This window comes from Perissodus microlepis, chromosome 14 (genome assembly GCF_051167445.1).
Source record: "Perissodus microlepis isolate ML-2025 ecotype Zambia chromosome 14, ASM5116744v1, whole genome shotgun sequence".
NCBI classification, from domain to species: domain Eukaryota; kingdom Metazoa; phylum Chordata; class Actinopteri; order Cichliformes; family Cichlidae; genus Perissodus; species Perissodus microlepis.
The window spans coordinates 36,225,008-36,246,486 of record NC_140474.1 but is presented as its reverse complement, the minus strand read 5'-3'; the positions used below and the strand labels follow the sequence as shown (position 1 = coordinate 36,246,486).

Sequence of the window (21,479 nt, the reverse complement as noted above, 5' to 3'; positions counted from 1 at the left end):
TTGCACACTCCTCGGAATACAACAAAAGCATGAGGTCACGCTGGGAGAACTGTCAACCGTGCTGAGCTGGCAGTAAACAGTTTTGACCTCAGTATAGACAAAGAGCACCCGATTACAGTATGTGATGCAAAGCACGATGGAGCGGGTGTGGTGAGCAGAGAAAGAGTCCCTTATAGGTCACAGGCGTGATGAGAAACAAGTCAAACATGGGTCATTGCTACAGAGAGAAGTCAGAGAAAGAGGGGGGGTGGGACCGACCTGTGAGGGTGACGACCCCACTCCCGGAGAATAATCGTTCACACATTCATCTCTTAACCCGTTGGCCCTAATAGCAGCTCCGCCTGGGCCATTAAAAAGAGAGGGAAGTGAGGTGATTTGTGCAAATGGTTTAGCCTTGCCGCCATGTGGTGCGTTCTTAAAGCCCCTTTTCTAGCTCCGGTCTCAGTGAGCCTCTGTGGCTCTGGTATCGGGATGGCTCACACACGCATTACAGTAATCTGAGGGCACATCTGCAGCGGGTCACAGGGTCTCATTTGTTCTTTTGCTGTTGTCTTTTTCGTTACCCTGCCTGCACTCTACTCGCCTGAAAATGTCATCAGCGGGATTTGCTCAAAGGGTGGTATTTTGTTTTGCGTGTGACAATCTTTCCATTTGGATTTTCATTTGTCCGTGTTAAAGTCAGACAGTGTGTAGATGGGATAAGTGTGCAATTCTTCATCCGTTTGCAAATCCCTAATGTGACCGCGACAGGCATTTTGACAAGTTAAATCAATCTGCCCAGTGAATACAGGCACAAGTAGAGCTGACTGCGAATATTTCTGTCTTAATCCTGTTCAAAGATGAAGTTGTGACAGGAGAGAGTCTTTGGATTTTGTGATCACCGTCTTTGGGATTTAATTCCACTGGATCTAACACGCTTCCATTTTAGGCTGACAGGAAACAAGAGGTTGGGGCAGAGGTGACACACCTCTCTTTGTTCGGTATTCCCAAGAGACTCTGAGGAGTAGCAGAAGGTTGGCTATGTTCCTCCACTCTCTGCCCTGGCCTCATCTGGAGGGAGGTTATCAGGCAGATGCCTAGCCACATCCGACTCTCCCTATTTTGACGGAGTTGGGGGAGCATCTAAATTAAGAGAGGCGAGGGCTCTGTGTGAATTCGGTGAGGTTTTCTTTGATGTCAAAAACCTGAGGCTTCTGAAGACAAACAGCAGCACAATTTTGCACACCGGTGGTCTGCAGGAGTGCAGCACGTACAAAGGTATCTATGCAGTCAGCCAGGTCACAGAAAAGGGGAAAGAAAGCTTCATTAGTGTGTGTGTGTGTGTGTGTGTGTGTGTGTGTGTGTGTGTGTGTGTGTGTGTGTGTGTGTGTGTCTTATTGCAGGGTGCACACAAAGGCAGCTTGGTAGGGAATATAGGTTAAGCAGCTGGTGTGTTCCTTTGCCACACTGCCAACAGAGATCTGCTCATACAGGTGTAAATACAGCTGCTGGACTCTCCTCTCTCCCTCTCTTTCTGTCACATACACACACACTTACATGCACAAACACACACACTTAACAAAGAGAGAGGGGCTGGCTGCACAGACAGATGGTGCCTGGGCACTACTGTGCAAGTATAGCGTAAAAGCATATGATATCACTCCCCACTCTAGGGGGTCAAACCTGCTGCCTCACTCAGTGTGTGTGTGTTGGTGTGGGGTGCAAGCCGTGCGCATGCAGGAGCAGGGAGCACATCTGTGCGCCCTGATACATTAATACTGACACCTCCTCTGGACTTGAATGGATGGATGAAGGCGCGCCGAGGCAGTCTACCAGACTGTGATAGTGTCCTCAGAGCCGATACAGCTGTTGGAATGTTGCACGGCCGTGGACAGTACGTGCAAACATTTGCACAGTTTTACACAAACACAATAAGGATATGAGCACCTATATTCTCTGTAGTTAATAATGACACCAAAGCTTGAGTGACGTCCAAAAACGAATTAAATACATCACAGAGCCACATTAATTGCTCCTACAGCCCCCACCTGCCAGTTTATCGTGTGCACGCTGCTGTATGAGCCGTTTCGTCCATTATCTGTGCATTAGCGGCTGTATTAACCCTGCTAGCTCCAAAGTGAGCGAGCAGAAATATTTCAATATGCAGCTGGAACAGAAGATTATAAACACTTAAGCTGAAGAAGGGTTATTAACACTAGCTGTCAAGGACAACCACAACATAAACTAACCCGAATGAGTTTGATTCATGAAACTATTATGCTAAACTTTGTTACATTATGATTTCTAAAAATTGAGAGGTGAACTTTAATCTGAAGGAGAATATGGCCGATATACACACAAACACAATACCTGTGTTTAAAATGAAATATTCTTATTGTGGTAATAATGAAAACAAGGAAAATAAATATATAATTTGATGTTTTTTACAAACTTGCCACCAGTGTTGGTCAAGTTACTTGAAAATAGTAATTAGTTACTAATTACTGATTAGTTCTCCAAGAAAGTAATCCCATTACCTTACTGAGTACTCATTTTCAAAAGTAATTAGTTACTTTATTAATTTTTAAAAACATGATACACAACCTGAGTACGTAATAAAGCAACAGACCTTTCAGCCCAATTCTTTTTCTTCTGCATAATCAATCATATAAAACTGACTCAAATGAAAAAGTCTCTTTTTAAAACTTGTTTAATGAGTTTTAATCTTTTAACTTATACATTAAGCAGGAGTGGGGCGGGTGGAGGTTTGCCCACAGCGGTCATGTCAGTGGGGGGATCCGGGGGTTTCTCTGTGAATGTCACGTTCCCGTGGCAGCGTGCTCGCTGCTCGCTCAGATTTGAAGTTTCATTTTTCGCTGTAGAAAGACGTTTTAGCATACAGTAATGTGATTACTTCCACGCTTTAAACGCTGCACGGTCGTACTCTCTCCATCACTCCATTTTATCCATTGTTGATCTGCGCACGTCTGTCGCTGCCACGGACGTCGCACGCTCGCACGCCATTGTCATGAGACGCTCACAAACAAAATCACAGTTTAGTAACGCAGCGTGCTTACTGGATTTTTGCAATAGTAACCCCTTACTTTACTCTTTACTTGAAAAAAGTAATCAGATTACTTGTGTAACTGCCTGTCTCTGCTTGCCACCTCCAGTTTAGGGGAATCCTGGCAGTAAGGTGTGATACTGAAATTTCACATTTCACAGGAACACAGAGGAATGAATGTTTTGTCACCACCTGCCTCCTGAACGTTTTACCCAACTTTGAAGATTTGAGTATTTCAATAAACCTCGCAAAATACAGGTTTTTTTTGGCCTTTTAGCCTTTATTGGATAGGAACAGTGAAGACAGACAGGAGAGTGGGGAGGGAGAGGCGTGCAGCAAAGGGCCGCGGGTCGGACTTGACATTGGGCCTGCTGGGCGCCTGTGCTCACCCATGGAGCTAAACCAGCGCCCACAATTTACATCTTTAAAAAAGAAAAATGTATTCACCTGAACAGACTTTGATGTTTTGCAATTCTCAGTAATTTAGTGAGAGTTTTTTGTGCTAAAGATTGGAGTTTTATACTGAATAAACTAACAAACACAATAATGGTCAAGAAGATTAAGGATGCAACAGACGCCCATCTTTATACAACATTAAATATCACAACTGTAAAACCAGAATGCAAACCACCAGGACAAGGACATCTTCATAATCATTCTGGCACGGGACACCACCGCAGCGCATGTGCAATGAGCATCTTTACAAAACAAATGAACTTTGCAGGTCTTCTTAATGATTTGGGAAAAAAAGCCTGATGTTGTTTATGTTGAACGCAGGGTCGGGTCCCGATTTTCATCCTCAAAGCTCACTTATCAAATATCACAGGAAAATAAATCCCTTGGCGTCTGTTTGAATCATTATAGCATTTCCCATTCAAACAGGGCATGAAAATTACATTTAAATGAAAATATTAAAATCTTCCCATATTTGTGGAGCCACCTGTACTGTATGTAAATGCACTTAGCAAAGGCCTTTAGTTGCTGATGGTCTTAAAACTACATAATTTCAATGTATGGCAAAGATCCAGATGGAAATAAAAGTCAGAGGTGCATGAGAGCAGATGTGCTTTCACAATTTAAACGCATTCAAACGTACAAAGCTAGCAAGGCTACACTCTAACATGAGTGTTATTTGAAATCATTGGCAGGATTTAACTTATTTTCTTTTATCGGAGAACGTATTTGTGCCTACCAAAAGAGCCCGCAGACTGAGATCGCATGTGTGTGTTGTGCTTCATTACCCTATGCAAAAAACACGGCGGCCTGAGACAAAAGAAGTCCATGAGCGTCGGCTCGAGATGAGAGAGGAAAGGCGCTGGCCTATGCAGAGCCACTGCTGACACAACATGCTGTTTTTATAAAGTGATTACTGGGAAGAGACAGAAACTCACAGACTGAACGTGAAAATGTAACAACAGTATGATTTAAATTCCTCCTCTATGGCCAAACTGTAAATTTAGCACAGGTTGCGAAGCCGCCAATAATCCTCTTACACTCTGGACAGAGTGTGTTTCAAAGGCTTCGCTTGCGCACTCTGACGAACACTGGAGCTGGACTAGTTCTCTAATTATTACATACGTGCCATGAATAAACCGTTTCATCTGAAGGGGAAAGATAATGGCCATCGTGTACAGATCCACGTGCTAAAAAATTACAGTTTTTAATAAGAAATTTATTAGACTGCTGTTTATGGCAATAAAGAGGATAAAGTAAAGTGACTGGCCAAAGCACTAGTGCACAAAGTTATGTATTCTGTGTAATGAGGTAATAAGATCATTTTATTTTGTAGCTGAACACATGTGCTTCATAAATTACAGTTCCTGTGGAGGAGGTTTATTTGTGTGTGTGAGAGAGAAAGAGAGATACCAACCCTGTGCGCTTGGTGATGGTGCCCAGGGTCATGGGCTGTTTGATCTGAGCCAAAGGCAGCACCACAGTGAGGCTGGGCAATGGGATGAGCCGCGGGTTCCCCATGTTGTTATTGGTGAAATTGTTGTACGAATCCTGGCTGCTCAGTTTGGCTGGAAAACACACAGGAAAATGCGGGATTACTAAACGTGTTTGCAGCGAACAGACGTGCGTGTTCCCTTAACTGCAAGGCCAACCAAATCTCCTATTCATGGATCTGAAGTGGAACATGAGTCACTGCAGGTAATGGTAGCAGAACACTAGGAATCAACAACTTTACATGCATTATTCATCTTTTCTATGCTCAGCGGTTGGTTTTTCAGTTCAGCACTCTTTACAGATGCTAATTCTCAATATTGCTCACTTGGAATTAAATTTAAAATGTCATGTGACGTTCACATCAAATTGCACACTAGGCCACGAGAAGACATCACCCTTCTCTCTTCAGACTGAACACTATGATTTTTTTTTTTTTTTTTTGGACCCACCATCTTCCTCTCCCAGCCCGTAACACACGCAGAAACACACAACTCAGAGTTCAAGGCCTCCTGTGGAATGATTGGAAATAACTAGCTCAAGATGGTACATTACAAAGGCTCTGCTTCTAGTGCCTGGCAGTCTGTTAATCAAGGCCAATCAACAGGCCTAACGCACATGCACACGCAAACACACCCACGCAGACAGACGATCCAGAGAAACACATCTCATCTCACACACACCGTGTAGCTGCAGCCAAACATAATCAGGCCATGTCAAAGGGCTTCTTCAAGGTCTAATGACCTTAACCAGCTACTTCAGGGAGAGCAGCAGCTAGTTCACTGACTGTTTCACTTAACATGCAATTAGTCTCATCTTATTAGCAGAGCAATTTTATATATAAGTCAAAAAGCAGGGTTTTTATTGGGTTACTAACATATTTATTGTTCTTCCCCTTTTAACAATTATATTAACTACATCTTCTAAGGTGAAGAACAATGAGTCCCACTCGAGTAAGACGCTTTAGCGATTGTGAAAAGATGGTGAGAAGAGTTTCTAAACATTTAAACCCAAATGTTACATTGTTTCATTTAATCACCAGAAGCAAAACATGAATCTTTTCTTTCTTTCCTTTTGGCTTTATTTGCCCACCTTTGACAAACTCACTGGTCAGATTTAAGCCTACCCTGTTATATTTCATACTGTAACGACTGCAACCAAAGTTTACCTGAAAACACTGATAAAATCAAACAAAAGAAATCGAAACTATCTGCATGCCAGTAACAGCACCATTCTTTTTAGTGCTGCGAGTAAGGGCACCTATTAATACAATGAGAAAAGACACAATTACAAATAAACAGTTACAAATGAAACACCAAACTATAGGGGTTTGGAAATGTGCATTACAATACAACTGTGTTTTGTAATCCTATGACAATACTGGAATAAAAATTAAAAAAAGCACCCTCCCGATTCAATAGGCGGCCCAAGGAAAATTCCAAGTTCAAGTGCTTTCAAAAGAAATAAAGAGCAAACCTGTGGGTGCACCACAATACACTCTCTGAATGTTTTCCTTGTTCCATTTGTTGCCTTAATAGATGAGTGACAGTCACGTAACATAAAGGAATGAAAAGGAGGGAGGGGGGACACAGACACAAAGAAAACAAGGCAGACATCAAAGGTTACAATAAAGGTAGGGAAGGAGAGTGCCTTGTCATTATTTGGAAGGAGCGATCAAGAGGAGGCTGAATGCAAGCGGAAAGGGGACCGCTGAGTGTTTTGGTCCAGTCTTTTAGATCATTAACGTGTAGCTCTGAGTTTCATTAGTGCTGCCAAAGCTCTGCTTTGTGGTCCTCCAAAGGCCTGTCTTTTAGACCTCTGCTGGCCAACAATGCCGCGTGACCTTCGCATGGGGAGAGCGGACCATTACGCAAACCTGTCCTTCATTTCCCTCTGCTCCTCTCTTGGTCAAACTGCCTACCCAGGCAACTCCTGAAAGCCATTCACATTTTACAAGTGCTACACACCCCCTGAACCTGGGAAGCACCTTTTGTGTTGAGGAAAGTAGGGCAGATGAGGGAGGAAAGAAAAAAAAGAATCTGTACAGGAAGCAGCCTGAAAAGCCATAATGGTGCTTCAGCTAAGAGGGGAGTTGAGCGGGAGGCTTGTGCGCGGGGGCGTCAGTGAATTTAGTATCCTCCGTGCACGCATGCCCCCCGATGGATTATTCGCCGTCAACCGCGACCCTTAAAAATAAGGCGCACACACCGGGTTGTAGAACAGGTGTGGCTAAACTGAGACAGTGGGGTAATGATCGCTGTTGACCCGGCTGTCAACACGGCCCTGTCACTCGGGGCTGAGGGGTCCTTAGCTGTCATAAGCCCCCAGACACAGAAGACGAGTTGGTACGGGCCGTGTTAGAGATCACGGACCGACAGAAGATGATATGTGAACTGGTGGGAGGCAGACGGGAAGGCTGTGTGTGTGTGGTGTAGACATTCTCACTGAATGGGAATGGTATGCGGGACATTTATCAAGGGAAGGTTTAGGTTCTATTATGTAATATCAGACTTCACGACTAACTCTGTGAACTACAGGAAGTGTGGATGCAATATGGCGTCAGTAATTTTTAGTTTATTTAGCATGACAGAAGCTGGGGTATGCATAAAGTACCAGAGCAAAAGAAAGAATAATTTTAGTTGCTTATATCAGGTTCCTCCAGACACTGAGTGTGGGCATGGGCCTCTGCAGAGGACTGTGTGGTTAAAATTAATATTTAATCTAGGGCTGCCATGATTAGTCGACTAGTCACGATTACGTCGACTATCAAAATCGTCGACGACTAATTTAACAGTCGACACGTCGTTTGAAGCTTTGTAAGATCACAAAAGACGCAGGAATAAGTAGTAGGATTTAAGAGTGTAATAACGGACTGAAACAGAAGATGGCAGCACTGCATGTACAAGGATACCAGCTGCCGTTAAACCCCGAAGAAGAAGAAGCTGTGTCCCAGAATTCATAGCGCGGCCCAGCTCAGTTTCCAACAATGGCGGCAGCTAGTTAGTTTTAATATTACTCTTATTATTCTTTCTGGGTCACAAAATAAACGTTTAACATATTTTCAGGTGAGAATGTAGCTGTGTAAACCTCAAATATCTGCTCAGTTTATCAAGACACCACATATTTTCAAAAGCGCTCCGACGTTTTCGGAGACGTCTGTTACCCACTAGCTCGATAGTTAGCCGGGGGCAAGGTCACTAGAGCCGTGAGAACACCGGACTCCCGGCAAATCGTTTTCAAACCCACCGCCGTCTTTCGCTACTCAGGTTAAACATATATAAGTCACTTAGATAACTTAACAATGTTATTGTTTGGCTTTTTTTTAGTATTTTATTTGTTCCTGAGTAAATCTGTTTGGCTGAGATTAAAGTTATAGTTTTTACACAGCTGAATAAACATCAAGCAGACAGCTGATCATCAGAAGTGTGAGATGCTCAAGAATATACTCCGGTGTCCTGTTATATTTTAGATAGCAAGGAGTTTATTAAACTTCACCAAAACAATCTGCAAATTTCATTAAAATTTAACAAACTGTCATCTTGTCTTTATTTTTAGTTAGCACATACCTTAAACACTTAAAGCTGTAAGCTAATGATAGATATATAAGAGCAGATGCTGCTGGTGCAATAAGCTGTACGTTTTACATCCAGTGGACGCATGATCTGATTAGTCGACTAATCGCAAAAATAATCGGTGACTAGTCGACTATCAAAATAATCGTTTGTGGCAGCCCTAATTTAATCCGACAACAATTTAATCACTGATCACTAATAATGATCTGATGCCATTAGTTTAATTTTGCATACACAAAAATCCAAATTATGTAAGCATTTAAAGACTTTTTCATTTCAAGCTACACAAACTGATGCGAGTGTTACTGCTGCATGTACACAGATTATTGTTACGAACACTGCAACAGCAGCAGGTGGGGAAGGCTGTGAGCTTTGATCTTTGGCAATGCGATCATGTGAAACTTCTCTTCTTTGCTGTTATTTTCATAGTCAGAGTGGTGGAGCAGATGTATGCAAACAACTGATTAAGGGTGTGTCTACATCCAGCTATGGTAAACAGTGGGAGTGGAAATCAGGCCTGCGCGCATCTATTTATATCAATTATTTAGAAAACAAAATGTTGTGTGAGCACAGTCATTGTAACTATTTATACATGATTGTAAGATTTCAGACTTTACTTACAGTTTATTAACAATCACAGGTGAGTAAGACAACAGCACCATTTTCTTACTGATACTATCGCCGCAGCAAACCATTACATTTAGTGCCTGCTAATGTCACCTGCTCTGTTTTTATCACAATCTTGCTGCATTTTAACTTTAAAGGCTTGCTGCGTGTCCTTACAGCGGGCATCTAAGATGATTTGAAATCATTTACAAGTGCAGAAAGAAAACAAGCGAAACGCAGAGCGAGTCTACTACAAAGAGAAAGACAAGGTAGACAGATGAGAAGCGCCTGGCAGACAGATAGCTCTAGACGGAGGCCATGATTTGATTAATGACTGGGGCGTGATGTACCCAAGCACTGATACATGACATCCCCATGGAAAGAAGATCCATCAATGCAAATCCAGCTCCGTTGCCGTCGTCCAGAGAAAAACCTTGACCCTGGCGAAAAGTCATACCAACACCTGACCCTCGCCTTTCTTTCTCCCCTAATCCAACCATCCATCCAGCACTCCTGCATCCATCCTGCCTTGTCTCAACAGCATTTGCATTCTCTTCTCACATTAAGCCTCTCTCTCTATCCTTCGCGCTCTTTCTCTCTCCTCAGCCTACCCGTGTCACGCTATCTCATGTTTCTCTCCCCTCTTTTAATACCCTATTTGCATCCAATACAAGCAGGTGGCTTGCAACTTGGAGCCGATGTGCGAAAGGACAAGCTCTGAAGACTGTGCGCCCAAGCAAACACTGTGTCTTATTTGAATTGTTCTGCCAGAGAGGATATTTCAGTCGGTGGAAAAGAAAAAAAAAGCAAACTGCAATGGAGGGGAACTGAGATGGGGAGTGTTAGGAGGCAACAGGTTAGGCAGGTGACATGTTGAGTGATGCTCGGGGAGCTAGGAGAGACCTTGGACTCGAGGATGATATTGCAGCTGTGAGACAGAGGGGCAGAGAAAGAGACGGAGACGTTGTCCCAGTAGGGGAATGCTTTTATGTTTTTTGCTTTTGAAGATATTTTTGGACAGAAGCTGATATTCCTCCTTTGCTTGCTTCCCATTTCATGGTCAAAAAGATAAAAAGCCTCTGTCTTAATGCAAATAGCAGTCGTTTCAGCGTGTAATAAAAACTTTGCACGAGCTAAACAAGAGAATGGTTCTGGAGAATGTGTCTCGTCAGGGTGGGGAAAAAAACTCTGCATTTGGATGATGGATCACTATCAGCCAGTAAAACTCTCATTGGGGATTAACGGCTGGGTGAGGCAGGTTTCATCACAGGATTTCATAAACAAACACACCAACAAGACTATACACGCTCAAACTGGATTCGAGCTTGATCCCAGAGTGTAAAACTGCCAGCGCTCAAAGTGTTGAGCACAATTCTCTCACAGTGGAATTAATTGTGTGGTTGTCTGCAGACAGAACGACACCCACCTACCATCCAGTTTTTGACATGATTAATCACTTATTGCTCTGATACTTTGAACTCTTTGAAGGTCAAACAACCAATAACCCGATCATCTAGTTTGACTTAACAGCAATACACTTGAAATTGTGAATAGCTTTTATTTCTGTCAATAGCACTGTCTCAACTAACCGGGGTGTATTTGGCTGAAGACTCTGTTTAAATCATTTTCCAGCTTTACTGTTACGAACTGGACAAACTTTGGCACGTTAAACTGTGTGGAGGAACTTTGGTCACACAGGAAGTGGATTTCACAGCCTACGTAAATTAGTTCTGGGTGTCAAACTTTACTTTGGTGCCAGAAACATGTCAATGGTGTAAACATCAAAATAGCCTCGAACGCTTTATATAGCCACAAACATATCAAAAGACGACATTATTTATATATAATCGCAACAACGCCAAATTTCCTCCATGAAGTGGGTGTAAATGCTGGCTCACCGCTTTTCAATCAAGCATCTAAAGGGTGCGGGAGGTTTCTGAAGCGCCTCAGCCAGCTGAATGTAAATCTGTCCTTATACATGATCATCATTTTATTTACCCTAGTTTAAAGTTTTGGAAGTACATTAGTGTTACGCATGAAACAAATTTTATTTTTATTTATTTTTTAAGATCCAAATAAATAATTCCCACTAAAAGTTTTACTTTTGCTCATGCCTGATGATGAGTACCTTACCACTGCCCTGCTGTAGTCGTAGCTGTCTCTTTAATGCTGTGGCCGTTTCAGGTCATTCATTCATTTAGGCAAATCAATAAGCAGGCGTACTTTATGGAAATGTGTTTTTTTTTTCCCCCATTCTTTTTGCATCAGTATGAGTTACCTTGATGTGACAGGTGGAAAACAGACACTTTGGTTATTGTTTATTCATTTTCAGCTATACTATGTATACATGTACTACATGTATGCAGACAATTCTTTTTTCCAACTGTAAAGCTAAAAGCATGTATTTATACGGTGAACTCCTGGCGAGTACATGTGAGTAAATGATGAAAAGTACTGTGGATTTACAGGTCTGATCGAGGAAAGGAGACAAGGAACCATGGCACGTACTCCTCGAGTCACTAAACAGCAGAATTTGTTTTATTCTTCACTGATGGAGAAGCTTGCACTGATTCTGATATTTACACAAAGTGGTTACTTTAAAGAAGGAGTGATGCCAGAAATACCTAGAAAATGTTGTTTATCAGATCAGCAGGTGTGCCAGAGCAAAAAGCAGCGAGGCCGTTTTCTGTTTATGGCCTAAACCTGCTGACGAGCATCACGCTGGAAGGTTTCTCTGTAAACTTAAAAACATAGTAAAAGGTTTTTTAATATGGGATTTAAATTGGATTAATTTTATTAGTAGCAATAAGAACATTTTATTTTATTATCATCAGTGATAAATCAATGATCCTCTTTTTGTTGCTTTTTAATTTCAATTTCATTAAAAGGTATTTTACATTTATAGGTTTCTAGTTCCTGACACTTTATATTTTATTTTTGCTAAATACAAATAAATGAAATCATTATTTAAAACACACAAATCATTTTAAAAAAGTACTGCTTTACCATTAAAATATGGATACTGACTTTGATCTAGTATTTCAAGAAACCTCAAAGTAGCTCAGCAATAATTGACCAACAGTAGCTGACCTGTACCAATGTGTCCCCAAATTCTACCAACTGACAAAGCAAGTTTCCCAGAAATGTAGTGAGAGATTAAAACAGGGAAGAAGAAAATGCAGCTCTCCCATCTCCAATTCCCTAAGGAAGCATTATTAAAACACTCACTTCCACAGGAGGAGAAAGAGATGGAGAGAGGAAAACCAGAAGGGAAGACAAGAAAGTGAGAGAAAAGGACTGTGGGGAAGAATAAAAAGGGTCAAACACAAAGGGGAGTAAAAAAGAAAGGAGAGGGGATCCCCCACTGGACAGAGTAAAAACAAATTAAAAGAGCCCTTATAAAACACAGATGCTGCAAAGAAAATAAACTTCACGAGATTTACTGTTTTGCAAAGGAATCGGAAGACTGGTGGAAAAGCCATCAGTCAGAACGCTTTGTTTCTCCTCCTCCCTTCTTTCGTTCTCTCTCAGGTAATGTTGCTGAGGTATCTATCTCCTCGGTTTTCCCTTTCCACCTCTCTCTCTTTTCTCTTTGTACAGTGATCTCGCTCGTCTGCTATTTTCAGTCAGAGTTAAGAGTCGAGGTCAGGGCGGCCTGTGTGAAAATGGCTTCCTGCCCGGTCTCCAGCTCCCAAACCGCAAGCTAACGGGGGGCTTTTATTAACGGCCCTATTTGGGAAAATTTTTGAACATTTTGTATTTTTATTGAAGTTTCTCATGTCAGGAAGCTTAGAAAAACAGACACTCGACAAGAGCAAAAATAGAAGAAGAAAAAAAGCCCAAACACGATTCTTTTCTTTCTTAAATTCCATTGAAAAAACACCAGATGTAAAAAAAAGAAAGAAAGAAAGAAGAAGCGAGGCTTTTAGTGTCAGACATGCTCCGTACGGCCAAGGAGCAGTTTGTTCAGAGCTTAGAGCAGTCGGTTCTGTAATGAAGAGGGAAAAAAGCAGCAGGCAGGAGGGGAAAAAAACCAACAAAAAACACAGAAACACAGAAGCGGAACGTGCCCACGTCTAACAACACATATGTGCATTTATAACTAACAACTATCAGGTGAAAGGAATGCACACAAATACAAAAACACACACAAACAGCACCCTGAAATCAGATCCGCAAGTTTACAGCATGTCAGTATTTACAAGGCCTCATCAGACGGGACTGAGTCGCCAGCAAGAGGAGCTGAGTGGGGGGGTTACACGGCTCCAGTGGATCGGATGACACCCCACACTTCAACCATATGTGTGTGTGTTTGAGTGTGTATCTATCATCTGATTCGGGTGAAGGAGCCAGTAAAGATGGGATGGGTTATGGCAATCGTTAGACGTTAGAGAAACCCGAATGAGGTTTGTAAGGTGTCATGCTGCACATGAAAAGCAAACATCTCCGTTAGACGAGAAAGAATTTGACTGAATGCTAAAAAATCTCAGTAGAAAAATCTGCAACAAATTAACTAATTTAGCAACAACAATCAAAGCAGTATGAAGAGTATGAACCTAAAATTGTGCTTTTTGTAAGTAAAACTTTTTGTATTATTTTAATAATAGCAGGCATGTTTCCGTCGGGCCAAAATGGTTTTCAATCAAATTTTTTGCAAGCAAAAAATGATAGAAAAATGAAATCAGATGCAAAAAAATATTCACCTTTGTGTGTGGCCAGGTATTAAGATACACTTTCAGTATATATTTTCCCCCCGTTGCCATTAATAGATTCCAACAGTTGCTCCAAAAATAAATAAATAAATAAATACATAAATAAATAAATACAACTGTGTTAGCGTACATGATTAAAAACAGATCAGCGTATGCCCGGAGCTAAATGAGGAAAAGCTGACCTTCCTGGTCAGAGAGGAGACTGGCTGCGTCCGTCACTCTGTCTGCCTCTAAATGCCTCTCCTTTTATAACCCCGCGGTCCAAAGGAGAGGAAACAATAAGACAGACAGAGAGGAGATAATGAGACGTCTGCATTACTGTGACAGCCGCCTCACGCTGCATTCACGAGCCAATGGAAGAAACTCGTGAAGTCCAGCTAAAACGATTAACATATCCTCGCCATCATCGTGTTTTCATTCCTGCAGAGTTCATTCTCCTCTCTTCTTGAAGGAGGTTGGTATTTTAATTATTTTGTCAAAGCGGTGCCTGTCTTTTTTCGTCTGCACTAATGGACCAGCATCCACCACCTACAGCAGTTAAACACATGCAAACAGAAACGTGGAAAGTCGGTGCAGACGTGTTTTTCTCCCCATCTCATGCTGATTGGCTTTTTTTGCGGTTCTGCTGGTAACAACCTGCAGGCCGCTATGATCTGGGTTCAGCAGGCAGAATTTTGACTTCCCAGTCTAAATAAACAGCACGTCAAAAACACTTAGTCCACGAGCAAACAATGAATCTAAGGGCAAAGCAGGGAAAGGTTTCTTTCAGGTTAATACACGCTTCTTTATTTTTAAGGACTAGAAAGACGCGGCGTTGCTTGTGCACCTTTAAACTCAAATCAGCTTGGTTTGAATTATGAAGAAAAAGAAATGAATCTGAGAGACATTTTTTAGCAGCAACAGCATGTTTGACATTTTTTTTAATGCATATTTTACACGGGCACACACCCTGCATTAAAAAGATGACCGAACAGAAACGTTTTGAAGGATTTAAGCTTCAGAATTCATATAGAAATGATTTTTAAGCATAAGGATCCAAGTGCTGCACAGAACAAAAGCAGGATGTAAAATCTATCGATTTCTGTGACAATGGATGGCTTTGGCTTTTCAGAGCGTGTGCTATTCACATGGCAGGCAATAAGCTGTAAGCCACAAGTGCTGCCTGTGTGTAATGGCAAGCCAGCTTTATTTCTTTATCTCTACCTTACAATTTTGCAAATCAAATAATGATGAGTGCAGCCAGTGACGAGAGGGTTAGTGGCTACGGAGGCTGAGTTATTAGGGTTCCTATAAAGAGGACAGAGGTCTCTGGCGGAGCCCAAATGCTGGCCAAGATACATATTCCTTGCACCGTGTATTTTTGGTTGGTTTAAAAGCCTTAAAAGTAGAGGGGAAGGCTAATTTTCAGGGTAAACAGCTTGTTCGATTGCTGTGTGGTTTTACGCTGAGCTCTCCGTTTATTGACTCAAGCCAAGCTGGGCTCTGGCTCCTCCGACGACCGCAGGGAGAATCCTGCCGCCGGAGCCGGCAACAAACAAGATCCGCAAACACTAGCTTACCTTTGATGGCACACGACTGTTAAATCAAATGTACTGAGTAATGTACAAATCCTCTTGACTGCATGGCAGGTCGAGGGAAAAATGCTTTTAAAAGAACATCTGCTCCTTGTAGGAAGCCATTTGCCAATTCCTATTTCCTGCTGACAAGTAATTTGTCATTTCAATTATTAAGATCTATACAGTAGGATTTAGAGGTGAAGCTGGTTTCTGTGTCACCAATAAAAGAGGCGAATTATGAAAACAAAGGCTGCTCAGAGAAGAAATAACGTGTCTTTGCTGTTATATAAAATATCTCATTTCAAATGTAACTGCGTCTTTCTCATTTTCTAAATATGTTAAAACTGATAAGGAGAAGAGAGGTCGAGAAGAGGCCCCACATTCACCAGATAAGTGTTTAGACTGCCTTTTAAAAAAACACAACCTACAAAGGAGGGCTGCAAGTTGTTTTAGCTGGAGGAAGTGACCATTCATAAAAAAGGGTCCAGAGAAATTACCCTGCTTTTTCTGTGCTGTTAGATTTGTATCAAGGCGAAATCCTTGCAGCAACAAGTCAGGCTTTACGAGTCCTTTCCTCTCTGTGCGTCTCTTTGCGGAGCACGGCCTGCCTGCTCTGCTCCTCCCTCTGCAGAGTGTCGGCAATCCTGACCACACAGCGCCACACGGAGGATCATTGTGGTAATAAAACAGCTTCTTTACCTCTATAATCATTTTATTATTCACCTCTTCAAAAGTTTATTCTGTCTTATTCTACTGTCTGACTGATACTTCCCAAATTCTTCAATGACTCTGATCTATTTCCAACTTTCAGCTGAGACACAGAAGCACGATACAAATGTCTCAGGATAAAGAACAGGAAGTAATGTTGCTGTCATTGATAAAATGTCAGAACTACACGTCAGGGGAGAGTGCTACCATGTGCATCCTTGTGTTGTTGTTGGGTGTACAGAAAATGTAGGACAAGGTCAAAGAAAGGTAAGAAACTGATAAACTCGGTCCTGTCAACTACACCACAGCGAGGTCACAGACGCATGCAGAGGCACAATTTTATTAATAACTCACTTTTGCTGACCCAGTGAACCTAAAATTATTTTTTATGTCCACTCTACAAAGTTACTGGAAAGTTTTAAATATCAACAGATATTATTTCTGCTGGAGAACTTTTTTTCATACATTTGAAAAGTACAAAGTATTATCTATCTGAGGAAATTCGAAATCTGTCCCCTCCACGAGTTATTTCATTTATAAAAGTTTAATATGGTTCATCATGTTCTTTTGTACATCACTATGTTTAATTTAAAAAATGAACATGAGTTTCAATATAAACCAATGAAAACAATATGGCTGGTTATAAGCTGATGTTGGAGACACTGTGACAAATCAGTGAGAACTGATGATGAATAAATGTAACAAGTTCAAGTCTTTCATTTTAGGCATCAAACAGACTGACTGATAAAAATCTAAAAACACTTTTTGGATTGTTACAGGGGACAAGGGATAGAGCAGGCTTAGCATATCTGCTGCAATATATTTGACCATCGTTTTACTACACGTGAGAATGAACTGCACCAAATGGCTGGAAAGTATGTGTCTACTCATTTGTGAGGTTGGACATGCGTTAGCTAAATATCGCTGATATCTGGGTGAGGTCAGTAGCCATGGAGATGGTATAGATGGTATAACCACATCAGAGAGTAAATTTAAAAAAAATAAAATAAAAATCTGAAATGAAAATAAAATGGCATGCATGTGGTCCCTTTGCAAATGCTGGCTAGCTCAGCCTCAGGCCGGACACCGATCCAAGGCGGACAGCTCATTATGACGACTAAAGTCTGGACAAGTAATCCATCCGACTGGTTCGTGCAGTTTACACGTTACTGAAATTAAAATCCCGACCTCCTCTGTTAAAGCCATCTATCGTATCTTGCGAAACTTTCTAGATTTTCTGTCTGTACGCTGCGACTGTTTGACTTAAGGTAAACTATACTGTTAAAAACAGGGTCAGCGCGAGGCCGTGCACATACGTGTCACACACCAGCAGTTATGAGGTAATGTTTCCTTGGCATTGGCTTCAGCAGAGCGTTGGTGTTTTTCACCACAGGACGATGACTGACGAAGGGGAGCGCTGGAGGAGGAGGAGGGCGAGATAAAACAAAAGTCCAAACCCAAATAAGCAACCCGTCAGCCTCTAATAGCAGAAAGGAAGTGTCCCTTTATCAACAAGTGAATTAACAGTTTCCCGTCACACCTTGTTTTTCGGCTCCCCCTCTTTCTCTGAACCAGCGCCAGGGCCCAGATGGCCCTATGATCGGACCACCAGGGCTCCTGCTTTGCGGGGAAACAAATCTGCTGCACTGACTAATAGCCCTGTGTTGATGTTTTATGGTTGGGAAGTGTATTACTGGTGCTATGTATACAATGAAAGGCACCCAAGCATGTGAAAAAATGCACACCAAGTCATAACTGTCATAAACATGTTGCAGAAAAGGGGAAAGCCAGGACATTTCACAGCATTTCATGTGGACACTAGAAAAACTGACCCTCGGTCAGCAGATAAAAACCTCATCTCTAGGTATTGCTCAGAACTATGGCGCAGTAAAAATATGAAGTCAAAGCAAACCGAAAATCAAAGAGGGTTTTTAGATTATTATGATCAAGCTGCTTTTTTTCCTCCACACACTGCTGTATTATACAGTACTGTGGTTGGAGCTGAAAGACATCTGAATAATAAAACGTCTGCAGTGGCTGCCATATGCCTGGTATAGCCTCAATAACCTCTGCCCTGTGCACAGAATATGCACTTACTAATCTAGCCTTGTATGAGCTGCGCCGCAGACAAACCACACTTTTACAGCATGGGACGCTCACATTATGGGTCATCACCTCAAATGACAATACATCGATCGCACAGAGGACAGGCCTTGGGGAGAGAAAAAAGTACTGTACACAAGGACATAAATAGCCATTTCAGATTTTAACAGTGACAAGAAGCCAGCCAATTGCAGGCTCTATTTTTAGGTGTGCCGGTGGCCTGAGGCTGGCAGCTTTGAGAAGGATGTGTACTTTTCTACAGTTCCTTCCCAAAAATCAACGCTGTCCTCGCTGGCGACAATCACAGGGCAGCTGTTGTGGCTAGGTGGCCCGGCCCCAGCTTGCCTCACCCTGCTGCTTTGTGCCAGCCTAAGAAAACCGTCTTTGCTACCCAAGATTCACACCCAGCCTGCAAAAACAGGCCGGAAGGTAAACACAAAAGCAAATGTGACTCGATGTGTTTGCATCCGGTGAAAATTATGGAGTTTTATCAACGCTGGTGGCGGTAGGCGCTGGATTTCTAAATTTACATGAGGCAGGATGCCTCGGAGCCAATTTATCTTCAAAAAAAAAAAACAAAACAGAAACAGACAGACAGAGAAAGAGAGAGAGACCTAAATGACCTTCCTCCACAGGTCACAACTGATAATGGATTACTGAAATAGGCACTTTTTGGCAATTCTTAAATTGATGTCATGTCAAACCCGACTTTAATTTCCTGAAACCTTTTGAACATTACAGTTAAGTCAAACTTTCTCCAAAGGGAAAAAGCGGCTCATTTTTATATATCTTACCACAGGTATCTCTGCTGTAGACACTATCTTTTTCAAATGTACACACACACCTAGACACGCACACACAGAGTTAGGCATCCCTGTGTGGACTAATTGTTGACAGGTGGCCCTAATGTTCTCCTTTGAAACCAAAGTGTGATTTACGACCACGCTCCCCGAGACCCCGGCTTTCAGCACCGCTGCTACAAACTTATCTTTTTCTCCCTGCTTCTGTCGCCTACCCCCTCCCACTTTTATTCCTTCTGCTCTATCTCTTCTTCATTTTTCCTCAATTGCACCTCATTACTTTGCTAAGTCACTTTCACCTCTGAGCCCACTTTGATGTTTCTGTGCTTCTCTGTCTCTCATCGCAGCACAGCAGTGACTCTCCAGACATCCTTTTAATGTTTGATGAACTATTTTTCACACCGTGGAGGAATGTGTCCATGCATGTACGTGTGTGTGTGTGGTGGGGGGTTGGGGAGCTACACGAGGAAGACAGGAAGGACAAAGAAAGCAAGGGCACAGTCACTCAGGAGAGTGTATGTAAGACCTGACCCTGAAACCTCATGTGCCAGTCCAGCATCTTCGATCAACTATTTGAAGACTTTTGGGCCGCACAGTGCTGGGCGTAGGATGAGAGACATGGATCATCTATAATATTTCCATCTATAATATTTATGGCAATTATTGCTATTATTTAGAAAAATAGCCTGTGTTCAATATTGTGAAACACCTAAAAATTTAATGGATTTCATTATAACGACGCTAAACCCTCCAAATATTTATTCTGTCTTTTAGCAGTCCAGCCGATTGACCTCGAGCAGCAGTAATCTGCTATAGTGCCCAACAAACTCAAACACATTTTCAAATACGTGTTTTTAAACTGTGTATAATTTGCACAAACAAACAGACAAAGGTAAAAGACTGAGACCAGACTATGGTGTCACATTTCTGCCGTATGTGAGTATCCAAGTAGTCCAGTGATAGGAATCGGTGCCTCCACAGCAGCAACCGTTAATATGGTATGAAACAGTGTTTACGTTGATGCCACAGTGTAACGCACTTACTGGAGCAGTAAATCACGGAGGGTGTGATTGCACTCAGAGTGACCAATCTTAGCAGACGAGCAGCCGTACCTCATGAACCACAGCAGGAAAAACAGGGACAGGAGAGAACAGCATCGAATCAACTGAACTCAGAACTACAAGGCTTGTAATGCCTCTGGGTTAAACAGATGTTTCATATTGACAGTTCAAATAAGTGAACAAAAAACACTGCAACAACATCCACTGAGCTAATAACATCCAGCAAAAGATAAAGTGAAGTGAGTTCATCTGATATGGCATTGGGAATACATCAGATAAAAACAAAAAGCCTGGTCACAGGATACAGTGAGAAAATTGTTAGATATGATAAGACACAATTTTAAATATTTATCTTCCAACTGCAAGAGGTTAGGTTCAAACAAAACTGTCCATCTAAATATTTTACTTCAGCACATTAACACTTTTTGCTGGAACACAACATGGGATAAATAACAGTGTCTCTCTTAAATAAAAAAAAAAAAATGTGTACATATCCAAAGCAGTACACTGCTCTGTGGAATAGATCACACATCTGCTTGCATGACCTTCACTTTTGAAGTTAATGAACTGCTTGTTACAGTATTTTAAAGTTCAGGAGCTTGTTTCCACGGCAGTAAGATGAAAAGTATGTCACGAAAAAACATGACTTAAGTTTTCAAACCTCTTCTTCTATAGCATGCAGAATTACCCACCAATCGATTCCCAGTCATGTGGTTCTCTGAAGTGTTTATCAAGTTATCCACCCGCTGCTGGCAGCAGCACATTTATCAAAGCTCAGCGATATTCCAGGAAGACCATGACTCATAGAAACTGTGATAATTTACTCCCAGTAACACCTTTGGGGTCAAACAGTGCAGGTTACACAAAATCTGTATTTATCAGTGTGCATCTTTGCCAGAAAGGTACACACAGCTAGTGTGAGTGGCCTGCAATAGTGTTTGACAAACAAGGGAGACAAGGTTGTGGCAGAGTCCCTGGAAAAGTGGCTCTTGTGACAACCAGTCACTGGAAACACAAATACACATGCACACAGACACACACAGACTCCACTGCAGCAATCTCTAACCTGAAGTAACACTCCATTAGGTCACCATTTTTATATCACTGCACAATCACGACAAAATACTTGCAGACGGAGACTTGCTGAAAAAGAGCGACTGTCATGATTACAGTCGTCATGTGGACAGAAACACATCTCTAGGTGAATGCAAAGGTTGCCCCCTCTCTGCTTAACGTGTTAGAGGGTAGCAAGAGGGGATTGGCAATAAGTCTACGCCGTATGTACGCAGTAACTGCAGACCCTTCTGAAGACCTGTGTCGTCACCTAACGTGCGCTGTCCTAGGAATGTCACCAACTGTTGCGTTAATGGAGGC

General features: G+C 42.0%; 1 protein-coding gene across 5 annotated transcripts in view; it reads right to left on the bottom strand.

Moving 5' to 3' along the window:
• bcas3 (BCAS3 microtubule associated cell migration factor) overlaps positions 1-21,479 on the bottom strand; it is a 323,750-nt gene that overhangs the window by 234,310 nt on the left and 67,961 nt on the right. For all 5 annotated transcript variants that reach the window (XM_084951630.1, XM_084951631.1, XM_084951628.1 and 2 more), the window contains one exon: positions 4,914-5,064. In XM_084951630.1, coding sequence (XP_084807756.1) covers positions 4,914-5,064 — 151 coding nt within the window. The remainder of the gene's footprint in view (positions 1-4,913; positions 5,065-21,479) is intronic.